Raw genomic sequence first — 12,273 nt, forward strand, 5'->3', positions numbered from 1 at the left:
AAGGCATTCACCCCCCCCCCCTCACACACACACCTCAAGGGGAGCTGATCTCTGCCATCTGGAAAGTAGTTGTAATTCTGAGTGATCTCCAGCCCTGACCAGGAAATTGGCAACAATGGTTCCCCAGGAGGAAATGGCTGGTTTGGGGGCTGCAGTGTATGATAATGTACCTGCCTGAGGTCCTATTCCTCCTCAAACCCCACCCTCTCCAGGTTCCACCCATTAAATCTGCAGAAATTTCCTAATCTGGAGTTGGCAACCCTATCTCCTTCCCTTTATCTGCATCTGACTTCATCTTTCCATTTCCTCCCCTCTCCATGCAGCCTCCATATAGGAAAAGGACAGTCTTTCTCCACAGTGGGGGGAGCCAAAGCAGCTTACATCATTGTCCTCTCCCCCCCCCCTTTGATCTGAACAACAACTTTGTGAGGCAAGTTAGGCTGAAAGTCTGAAAGACTAGGTCCAAAATCACCTAGTCAGCTTCCACAGCAAGAACTTGGGTCTGGCAGACCCCGCTCTGAAGCCCTAACTCCTATGCCCTCCTCAAACTCCACCACAAAATCTGCAAGAATTTCCAACCAACCTGGAACTGGTATTCCTAGTCAGGACTGGCCCCAATGAGTTCTCCCTCAGAGGCCTTTAGCGATACCTTTCAGACCAACACTTCCTCTCTGATAACGTTGTTGGTCTTAAGCACATGATTTCAGTCTCTCTCTGTCTCTCTCTTTCCCTGTTTGCAGCACGCTCTGAGCGATACCATCATGTAGATTCTGAGGAAGAAGAAGACACAAATGATGATGATCATGTAGAAATTAGACAATTTTCCTCATGCTCACCAAGGTTTAGCAAGGTATGTAGGGCTTGTTGAGTTAATAAGATCTAAACAATGTTAAAAAAGCATGAAGGACTGTGTGATTCTTCAATCATGAAGGCAACTACAAAAGTTGTTCATTTATAAATTACTGCATTTAACAGGGTTCTCTGCTGTAACAGGTAAGATTAAAGAGATCTCAAAGAATACAATTGTTAATAGTTACTTGGTTGTATTGGGGCAAAACATATTTTTAAAGAGGTTACACATACTCTGAATGTTTATCATAGCTTGCACAGTCATTTATTATTAGGATCCTGCAAATTGCCAGTAGAAAGCACAGATGGCTTGGGATCTTCCTACCTCCTCCAGGAGCCATTTTCAGTCCTGGGAAAGTTTAGTCTCTGGGTTGAGAGACTTGCATGTGCCAATCTGTAGTGAGGTGGGAGTAGAGAGTGAGATCACCATTTTTACCTGTTGTGTGAAAAATAAACTCTGCTTACTGAAGAAAAATCAGTCTGAGTTAATTATAGAAAAGTTACTATACTGCCTCTCCAGGGAATTTGAGACAGTTTACAAAATAAAAATTTAATATCTTAAAAATTGTCATTTAAAACATAGCATTAACAGCCTAGCCAGGGCATACAAACATAAAACACTGAGAAGTTTAAAATTATTTTTGTAGTTTTCATTCTAAAAGCAAACCATAAAAATTATGTTAAGATCAATCCTGTAAATAAAAGCCAGAGTGAAAAACAAAACAAAACTCCGTGGGCTGGCACCTTAAATAGAGAAGTTTTAGACATTAGGCAAGCTAAAGTTTAGATAAAGGAAATAATATTGACTTTAGGCTGACTTCATTAATATGTAGTTAATACTGCTCTTTTTGCTAATACAACAGCAGCAATCCGTTTATGACAGCTCAAAAATAGTACTGAAGATACCAAACAAAAAGTTCTGAAAATAGTTGCTGAATTTAATCAAATGATTAAATGTACCCATCCCTAATGATTAGGGATGGGTACAAACTAAAGTTTCTCAGAAATTTTGACAAGCCCATGGTCTGTGAAGTCAAGTTCATGTTAGCTCTTCTACCATGAACTTTCACAAAGTTATGATGTGGTTCATGGCAGTTCATGAATGACTACATTTTGCAGATAGACTGACACTGATCAATTGAACTGTTTAGTTGAACTCTAGTCTAAGGCAACAATGAGGCAGAATTCTCCAGCCTAGGAAACACCAATAGGAGCCTTCCAAAACTTAACAAACAGTCCTGACTACCAATAACAGAGTTCCCATTCTGGTTTATGAGCTCAGAAGGCTATATATTAAGTGAGCTCTCTTCCTTCCTGTTGGCTGATGAAGCAAGAGAAAAGGCATGGAGCTAGTAGAGCTGATTCATTGCTTTGCTTTCTGTTTGCTTGTGATCTGCTCTCTGCTGCTGGGGTTGGGATTAGGGTGCAGTGGAGACTGGGCTCTGAGCACAGGGGCTTAACTATTGGGTGCCTTTATATCCCTCCACCTCCTACTAGTGTCTACTCCACTGTCTGCTTTTGGAGTTGGGTCTGAGCACAGGGGCTTAGCTATTGGGTGCCTTTATTACCACCATCACCACCATCCGACTTCTGCTAGTGATCTGTTCTGCTGTCTGCCGTTGGGGTTTTCCTGGTTCATGTTCATCCTTACTAATGATAGCGTTTTAAATTGAGAATTGCAGTGTTGCTCCAGGGTTAGCAAGTGTTTTCTGTTCCTTTTATAAAATAGAATCTTTATTGTAAGAATTCATATATTCATTGCACCTATTGCTAACAATGGATTTTTGTCATTATCTCCCAGTGATTTTGGGAGAGCTGCTTCTAATTTAGATTGAGATAAAAAATTAAATAATAGCTGTTAATTTGTTGGAACACACTGAGCAAATATGCTTTACCAGGCTCAGTTTAAGGTATTGGCTATCACATACAAAACCTCTCATGGCCTTGGACCATCTTATTTGTGGGACTGCTTCCCTCCCTATGCTCCTCCATGACTATTTCACTAATGTCAGCAGGGACTTCTGTAGGTACTAACCTGCACATGCACAAAATCAACAGCTGTCTGTACATGTGCTTTCTCATTTGTGGCTCCTACCTTGTGGAATGGCCTGTCCGTGGAAATCAGGAAAGCTCCTACTCCTGGTTTTTTGCAAACTATGCAAAACTGAGCTATTTGAGAGAGATTTTCTGCACTGGTAATAGTGTTGTATTGTACAAAATGGTTCACAAACTTACTTGGATAAATGATTAGGGACTGGTCTATACTGCTGTGTATAGCTTACTGTAAGTAGGATCCTATTATTTAATTTTTGTACCACTTAACGTATCATGTTAATATATATACAATGCTTGACTTCTTTCCCATTGTTTCCAGACTTCTAGAATCCCAATGCACTGGTTATTGAATTTCTCATTTTGTTGATTGCACTGACTCACTATGTGTAATTCATCTTGAGTCCCTGTGAAAAAGGCACACTATAAATAATGCAAATAAGTAAATCAATAAAAAGTTTTCTTTAATTCAAGGGTTTTATTTTTCCCCTTTGCTATGGATTATGTAGTTTGTTTGTTTATTAGTTTTGTTGTCGTTTAGCCTGTCTTTTCTTTGAGAAGCTCTACAAAATATTCCCTTTCTATCTTTTCCACCTAACAGCTCTGTAAGGATAGAGCTTTATCTTCCAGTGAGCTTTATGGGTTATGTGGGGATTTGAACAAAAATCGCTAGATATCAGTCAGTCTTTTTTGGCTTGCCATCTCTATACAGCTTACAAGATTGGTCAGTCAAAGAGAAATAGTTATATGTTTGTAGGGGATAAATGGGCCAACACCAAGTGCTTTTCATAATTTCTGTATCCTTCCCCTATGTAAAATGTTGTTCTTTTGACAAGTCTCCTAAAAAAAGGATATTAGTGTCTCAGCCAAGTGGATGAATATATGCAAATCATTTTCATAGCAGAAAAGACTTGATAACGAAGCATTGAAGTGTAGTGCTTGGGACATCACAAGATGTTTGTTGAAATAAAAGCAAGGCACACTGTAGGAGTGTTCAATTTTTGGAAGTGGGGTACTCATCCAAGATAGTGATGGGGTCCCTCTACAGATTTAATCAATCACTTGTGCTGTTTTTGATGGCGTGCTAAATTGATCTAATGCAGGCATGTCTGTATTTTGAGCTTCAGAAAATCGTACAGAATTTGTATAATGTGAGTGGCATGAAAGGCCCATTATTTTGAAAACCTTGTCTGACGATTCAGCCAGATAATTTATTAATAGCTATCCTGTTGATGTTGTGAATTTTTAATAACGTTGTTTTCATCACTCTTATGCAAATAAGGTTCTCAGTCTAGTTAAATTTCATAAACATGGATTCCTTTTTACTGTTGAATAATTTGAAATGTAATTGTAAAACAGCTGTTGAAGCATGATTGACTAAGCAAATTAGTCAGGAGGGAGTAGAATTTCTCTTTCAAAAAACTCTATGGGTTGAGTTTTAGAAATAGATATCCTCTATGCTTGAAAATGTTACAAAAGCTGACCCATTCCTATGATTAAATTGGTTAATCATCATGTTTCCAAAATCTGTTGCTATTATACTACTAAAAAGGCTGTTACGGCAACATCGGCATGACATGTTTTAAATGCAGCAAACTGTTGTCTAGTGAAAAGACAAATTGACCTGGGCGCACACAGTTTCCAACATAACCTGGACAAGTTGCTGGCACCATGTTCTATTACTGCCTGCAATAACAAATCAAAGAATATTGCCTGATTTAATTGTTCTGTTTAAACATTCTTTTCTGAGAATGGTACTTTGTGATTTAAAGAAGCTAACAGAATTATCTTCCATATGCTGATATGAAGTTGCATTATATCTGCAGGTGTATAGCAGCATGGAACGTCTTTCCATCCATGAAGAGAGGAGAACCCCACCTCCCACCAAGCGCAGCTTAAGTGAAGAGAAAGATGATAGACTAGATAGCCTTGCAGGCCTGAAGAGTCGAGATCGCAGCTGGGTAATTGGGTCACCTGAAATGTGAGCTCAGCATTCTTGCTAAAGAAAAGGCTAAGTGTGAATTCAGCTGCAGTGGGAAAACCGCCTTCTCTTTTTAGAGACAGATCTAAAGTGATATTCCAGAGCATCTTCTCCTGTAAATGTAAAAATGAAAGAGGAGGGGAGAGAAATGTTTAGAGTGTTATATCTGATTGATATAATCTCAATCGATATTTGACTATGCAGAATACAAAGACTCTTAATAAAAATCTTAATATTGGGATTGGCTGTTAGTTACCATACGAGGCATGAGCTCTTGTAATTCCATTGAAGTCTATGAAATTTAAGCAGTGTAAAAGTGGGCAGAATTGCCTGCTCAGTGAACATTAAGAAATAGTCACTCTGCTTTTGTATTAAAAATAAAACAACTTAAGAATGCTTTGAAGACATTAACAGTTTAATGTAATAAAAAGAGAAAACAATTTGTGCAGCAGTTACCACCACTACAGATCTTTCACATATTATATGAATGTAAAAATAATTGTTTATAACTTTCACAATGGAAAAATAATTTTCACAAATAGTATCACTTAGTTTTTCACTTAGACCTTCCAGTGTTGTTGCATAATTCGGTTTTGCTCTGAAGCATACTGTGTGGAGTAGTGTGAGTCATTAAGCACCCATCTGAAAGTTTTATATCAGCCATTAAAGTACTAATTGGTATCAGACAAGTGAGAAACCATCTTCTAGCTTCATTTTCAGATATGGAGTTAGGACTGTTGTAAGGATTACAGCCAGAATTTATATGTCCAGAGGAGTTAGCCATGTTATTCTGTTGCTGCAAAAGAGTTAATAGTAGCTAGCACCTTTAAGACTAACAAATTTTATTGTACTATAAGCTTTCGAGAAACACAGCTCTAGTCATCAGATACATGACAAATTTATATGTGTTTAAAAATCAGTATAGAATACTTCTTCAGAATAAATGTTTCAGCTTTCATAATGGGCTCTTTCTGAGACATTAAAATCTATTCAGTTTTGGTATACCAAAGCACATGTGAACAGAAATTCCACCACAGATTCTGTGATGGGGATCTAGGTTACGTGATGTCAGGAGTTTAGGAAAATTGTATTGCCATTAACAAATTGGATGACTAGGCTGAGAGAGAGAAGAGCTGTTATAATAATGGCTGTTTAGTCCTTTCAGGCTAGTCAGTCACAGTACTATATTGGCATAAATATTTAAATGTATTAAGATCTTCTTTGTGGTCTCTGTGCATCACACCCTTGGGATTCCAGGCGCCTGCGCTGGCTCCAACTGTTACTGAAAAGCTCTAAAATAGATCTTTGCGTCCCGACCACTGGGTATGCCCATGGCAACAACCACGCATGCCCAGTGGATGAGGCAGCAAGATCCCGCCCGTTTTTTTCTGACTGCCGCACTGTTTGGATCTCTCTGGTTGCTGTTAGGATTATTAGCTCCTTCATCGTTCCTTGTTGTGTTCCAGTTCCTCTTCTCTGTTCTTCTCTTCGTCGTGTTGGGGAAAAAAAAAAGAAGTCTTCCTCCTGTCTTCGTGAGTCCGGGCTTCGCCCCCCCCTTCCCCCCTCTTATCTTTCCCGCCAGCAGGCATTCAGCCTCCAGTCAGTAGGACTTACATCTATGTGGGGTTTTTTCAAGAGGTGTCTTAAGTGTGGCAGCAAGCTCGCTCCGACCAACGGTCACTCCCTTTGCCTACTTTGTTTGGGAGAGGGGCATTGCACTGATTCCTATGGTCACTGTTTAAAATTCAGGAAGAAAACCAGGAAAAATAGAGCTGCGAGGCTCCGGGTGGCATTGCTTCAATTGGCTCTAGCTCCTCATCCGATTGAACAAGTTTCGGCACCGGGGTCTTCAGACCACTCGGCATCGATTTCCACCCTGACGACGGCCAAGACGCCGCCTACCCAGAAGGCCGATCTGACATTGACTCCAAACACAAAATCACACTCGAAAACTTCGACCGCTTCGCCTAAACGCAAGCGGGAGGAGCACAAGTCTTTGAAGAAGCAGAAGTCATCTGCGATGAGGGAGCACACCTCCCCGACTCCTTCGAAGGCCTCCCTTGAAAGGGTTCAACTGATGTTGTCAGCAGCGCTTCCCGATCTTTCGCCACCAAGGTTGGCCCCTCCCAAGATCATGGCTTCTCCACGCTGAAGGGATCCCACGCCCCGTAGATCCCCTTCGCCACAGGCTCCCATCTCCAACTTGGAGCAGATCGACCTTACACAGCGCTCGTCGGGATCAGCGCGTGGGAGCAAGGATGATTCCCCATCTCAACCCCGAAGGTTCCTCTCGCCCATTCACCGGGAGAAACCGAGCTCTCCAGATCAAAGAGATTGTCCCAGATGTGATGACGACAGGTACCAATGGTACCATGGTGCCCCCCCGCCTTGGGAGCATAGACAGGGCTATCCTTTTCAGCCTTATCATCCACCTTATCCCTGGCATTATCCTCAGGATATGCCAGACTGGGATCAGTGATCAGCTTACTATTCTGCAGATCGACACTGGGAGGACCCTAAACCATCTAAACCAACATCAGCATCCGCATCGAAATGCCCTGCCACACCACCTCCTACTCAACCAAACCTGTTTGAACCAGAATCCTCCAACGCCAAGGAGACAGCTGGCTCGATCGGGGCCGACTCTGGTCAACATCATTCTGAGCCTATGCCATCGACGCCGGTAACTGACGACACTCTGATCTCTCCATCAAAAGACCTAAAATCTTACGGAGACTTAATTAAGCTTATGGCAACCTCCTTAGGTCTGTCGGTTCAACAACCCCAGCCCAAGGTCGATGACTTGGTTTTTGACATAGTGCAGCGTGACGTGTCCACCGCTGTTGCCCTTCCCCTACCAACGTCTTGTTGCAAACTGTCAAGGGACCCTGGGAGAAACCAGCCTCCCTTGCAGCTTCTACCAAACGGCTTGACCACATGTATAAAATCCAGGAAAAGGGAGCAGAATTCCTATTTAATCATCCTAAGCCCAACTCCCTAGTGGTCACATCATCGTCCAAAGACAAGCATTGTGCATCCTCTCCTCCTGATAAAGAGGGAAAGAAGATAGATGCATTTGGTAGGAAATTCTGCGCCACTGCATCTTTGGGAGTCAAGTCGACCAATTATTTTGCTTGCTTGGGTCATTATCAGTTTGCTCTATGGGATCAAATATCTACCATTCTCCAGCATCTTCCGGAAGAACATCGTCGTTCTCTGCAGACGATCCAGAAGGAGGGCATGTTAATAGCAAAGCAGCAGCTCAATTCCTCGAAGCATGCAGCTGACACCTTTGGCAAAACATTGTTGTCTGCTCTCGCCCTCTGTAGACATGCATGGTTTAGGTCTACCACTTTTAATCATGACACGAGGTCTGCCATTGAGGACCTTCTGTTCGACGGTTCGGGTCTATTCCATTCATCAGTTGATACCACCTTACAGGACCTTGATAAGAGCATAAAGGCTTCCCGTACTTTGAGTGCTTCTGTTGGTGGCCAACTCCAGCTTCTGGTTGTCGCAGCACATCCAAATAACGTTACAGACGCTAGCATTGCTGGGCCTCTGCGTGAACCTCCCGAAATCCAATCTGGTTCCCTGCCAAAGAGCCCCTTTCATCGGGGCCCTTATTGACTCCACTGTCTGCAGAGCATTCCTGTGCAAGGGCACAGACTTTATCAGCAGCATTGGGGCTTCAGAAAGAGTCTCTGCCCATTCCATTCAGAGGCTATTGGGGCTCATGGCAGCTACGACTGCAGTTATATCTCTGGCAAAGCTGCGTATGAGACCGCTCCAGCTATGGTTTCTCGGAGTGTTCAAACCCTCTCATCACCTGCCCACTCGCATGCTCATGCTGCCACAGTCAGTCAGAAACTCCCTCATCTGGTGGGGGAATCTTCCCAATCTGCTAGAAGGTGCTCCTTTTTGTTAATGACCGATGCTGCCCTCTTGGGCTGGGGAGCCCACCTCAGAGGCCTAACTATGGGAGACACCTGGGACTCGCTACAATGGGCTAATCACATCAGTTATCTAAAACTAACGGCAATTTGGTTTGCTCTGCAGTCCTTCCTCCCTCTAGTGAGAGGAAAATCCATCTCGATACTGACAGACAATACAACTCCTATGGCATATCTCAATCGTCAGGGAGGCACGGTATCACGGAGGCTGTGTTGCCTTGCCATAGACATTTGGCTCTGGTGTCTGGATCAGGGGATATCCCTTCTCATGGTTTACATTCCAGGAACCTTGAATGTCCAGGCAGATTATCTAAGCGGGGGGGAGCGCAATTACATGAGTGGGAGTTGAACCCAGTTTATCTCCAAACTGTATTCCAACGATGGGGCCACCCAGAGATGGACGTCTTTGCCACACGTCACAATTGCAAATGTCATCACTTTTGTGCTGGGGGGGGGGGTGGGTCTGGACCCTCTATCGGAGGGCGATGGCCTCCTTCTCGATTGGTTTCACAGTTTCCTGTACGTGTTCCCGCCCATCCCTCGGTTATCCAGGGTACTGGTCAAGATAAAGCAGGAGCAGCCCAGTTGCATTTTGATAGCTCCATGGTGGCCCCGACAGTTGTGGTTTCTGGTTCTCCTTCTTCTATCCCGCAGATGGGTTTATCATCTCCCAAAGGAGCCGGATCTCCTCTTCATCAACAGGGGACGGACGTACCATCACGATGTCCCTCACTTGAAACTGATGGCTTGGCTCATCGTTTAGCTTCTGTTTCTGATAGAATTGACTTTGTTTTGTTAAACAGCAGAAAGCCTTCCACCAGGAAGTCCTATAGCCTGAAATGGAAGTGTTTTGTTTCATTTGTTGTTTCTTCTCGGCTCCCTCTGGATCAGTCTAGCCTTCGCACAGTTTTTTCATTTCTGTTACACTTGGACTCCGGTCTATCATACTCCTCCATCAAGGTGTACCTGGCATCGATTTCTGCACATCACACTCAAATTTAGGGCTATACGGTGTTTTTTCACGCAGAAACTAAGCGTTTCCTGAAGGGTCTTTTTCATTTATATCCACCGGGCCGTCATGTCGTCGCTGCTTGGGATCTCTCTGTGGTTCTCAGAGGTCTTATGCATCGCCCCTTTGAACCGATGGCTTCATGTTCCCTTCACCTCCTTTCCTGGAAAGTGGCATTCCTGGTGGCAGTCACGTTCTCTAAGAGGGTTGGGGAGCTCTCAGCCTTCAGATCAGACCCTCCATACCTGCAGTTTCATGATCAAGGGGTCGTTACTGCTCCAGACATTCGTTTTTTGCCCAAGGTGGTGTTGGAGTTCCATCTACATTCTGAGACTTTGTTACCGGCCTTTTTTCCTTCCCCACAGGGTCCGGAACAAAAAGCCCTGCATACGCTTGATGTTAAGCGCACTTTGTTGTTCTACCTACATAGAACTAAGGAGTTTCGTTTGACGTCTAGCCTGTTTGTGTGCTATTCCGGTCCATCTAAGGTAAAGCGAGTCTCCTCCCAGAGGCTGTCAAAATGGATTGTGGAGACTATTAAGTTGGCGTATCTACAAGCCAAACGCCCTTTATCAGGACCTCCTAGAGCTCATTCTACATGTGCTATAGCTACGTCCACTGCTTTCCTCAAGGGGGTGCCCCTTACTGACATCTACAGAGCGGCTTCTTGGACGACCCCGGATACCTTTGTGAAGTATTATGCCTTAGATGCGTGTGTGATGGACCGCATGCATGTGGGGAGTGCAGTGCTTCAGGCAGCAGTTGTCTAATGCCAGCTCCCTCCTCCAGGTAAGCTTTAGCTTGCTATTCTCCCAAGGGTGTGATGCACAGAGACCACAAAGAAAATAAACAGGTTGCTTACCTGTAACTGATGATCTTTGAGTGGTCATCTGTGCATTCACACCACCCGCCCTTCCTCCCCTCCAGTTCTTCAGAAGTTGATTGGAGTTGCTTCAGCGGTCAGAAGGAAACTGGCGGGATCTTGCTGCCCCATCTACTGCGGATACGCAGTTGTTGCCATGGGCATGCCCAGTGGTCGGGACGCAAAGATCTATTTTAGAGCTTTTCAGTACTTGTTGGAGCCAGTGCAGGCGCCTGGAATCCCAAGGGTGTGAATGCACAGATGACCACTCGAAGATCATCAGTTACGGGTAAGCAACCTGTTTTTGCCTTCATATTGGTCCATCTAGCTCTGTATTGTCTAATTAGTCTACTAGCAGCTCTTCAGTATCTCAGGCAGAGGGAGGATTCTTCCAGTACTTGTTATCTGATATCCTTTAAGTATAAACACCAGGGACTAGACCTGGACTCTTCTGCTTGCAGAGCATATGCTGTATCATTGAACTATGGCCCCTGTTGGGTTTCTTTCAGTATTATTAATAGATAAGATTCTCTTAGTCTGAAGTCTGCAGATGGTGTTGTCCTTTAAATTTGGTATCCTTGTTTCCATATTCCTTCTTTATTAGCCTCAGATGGACTGTCCACTTTGGACTTCAGCCTTATGATGCTTGTGTATCTCTTAACTGTTTGCATCTCACTGACTTTATTGTAGAATTAATTGAAGGCAATATGTTCCTTTTTTTTTTAGATTACGTAAACACCTCTCAGTATCTGAATCCTCTCATACAGAGAGTGACTCCAGCCCACCTCTGACCGTCCGTCGGCGTTGTTCTGCGCTTCTCGACATGCCGCGCTTTGCCATTTCAGCTGAGGAGGAGGGGAAAAAGAAACAATTGGATGGGATACAAGTGCCTATGGCACAGCAACGAGAAGGACTTCCACTGCCAATTCCAGAACAGCCTGTAGAACGAGAACTTCAACTGGATGATGATGGTGGACTAAAAACACCTTCTTCTACTGTCAGTATTGTGAGCAGCTCAACACTGACAGGTACATGTTGCCAGAGAAGGAAATATTATCTATGCCCTATTCAAATAGCTTAGTGTAGTTATGATTTGTCAGTATGATAACTCTCATTGGGCTATTTATTTCTAGTCTCCCTGTGTGTAGTGGGGTATCAAGAATCCATTTTCTTATGCTGCCCTCCAAATATGCCTGTTCTACTTCTTATCTTACTGTTCTTCTGACTCAAAGGTCTTGAACAGATCACATGCCTGTCCTCTTGGAGACTCATGCCATGCATGGGTATAATATTTAAACAGGGCATATTTTCATAAAATTCAGTTCAGGCTTATAACTTAATCCAGTTGACATTTCTAAGCAAACCTATCATTGATAGTTTGGTGACCCTGATGGGTATTGGTTATTGCTAATAGAACTGTAAAGACAAAGTATAGTACAAAGTATAGAAATACTAAAATACCAAAGTATAGAAATACCAAAAATATATACAAAGCTAAAACAAATAACGTGGAATACAAAAAAAAGGCAAATAAAAAGAGAGGGAGGAGTAGAGCAAAACCATAATG

At 43.2% G+C, this 12,273-nt stretch overlaps 1 protein-coding gene across 8 annotated transcripts in view; it reads left to right on the plus strand.

The window, feature by feature from the left end:
* MAST2 (microtubule associated serine/threonine kinase 2) overlaps positions 1-12,273 on the plus strand; it is a 424,890-nt gene that overhangs the window by 389,413 nt on the left and 23,204 nt on the right. For all 8 annotated transcript variants that reach the window (XM_060231742.1, XM_060231744.1, XM_060231743.1 and 5 more), the window contains 3 exons: positions 741-850; positions 4,728-4,882; positions 11,433-11,734. In XM_060231742.1, coding sequence (XP_060087725.1) covers positions 741-850; positions 4,728-4,882; positions 11,433-11,734 — 567 coding nt within the window. The remainder of the gene's footprint in view (positions 1-740; positions 851-4,727; positions 4,883-11,432; positions 11,735-12,273) is intronic.

The sequence above is a fragment of the Heteronotia binoei genome, chromosome 2 (assembly GCF_032191835.1).
Source record: "Heteronotia binoei isolate CCM8104 ecotype False Entrance Well chromosome 2, APGP_CSIRO_Hbin_v1, whole genome shotgun sequence".
In the NCBI taxonomy this organism is placed as follows: domain Eukaryota; kingdom Metazoa; phylum Chordata; class Lepidosauria; order Squamata; family Gekkonidae; genus Heteronotia; species Heteronotia binoei.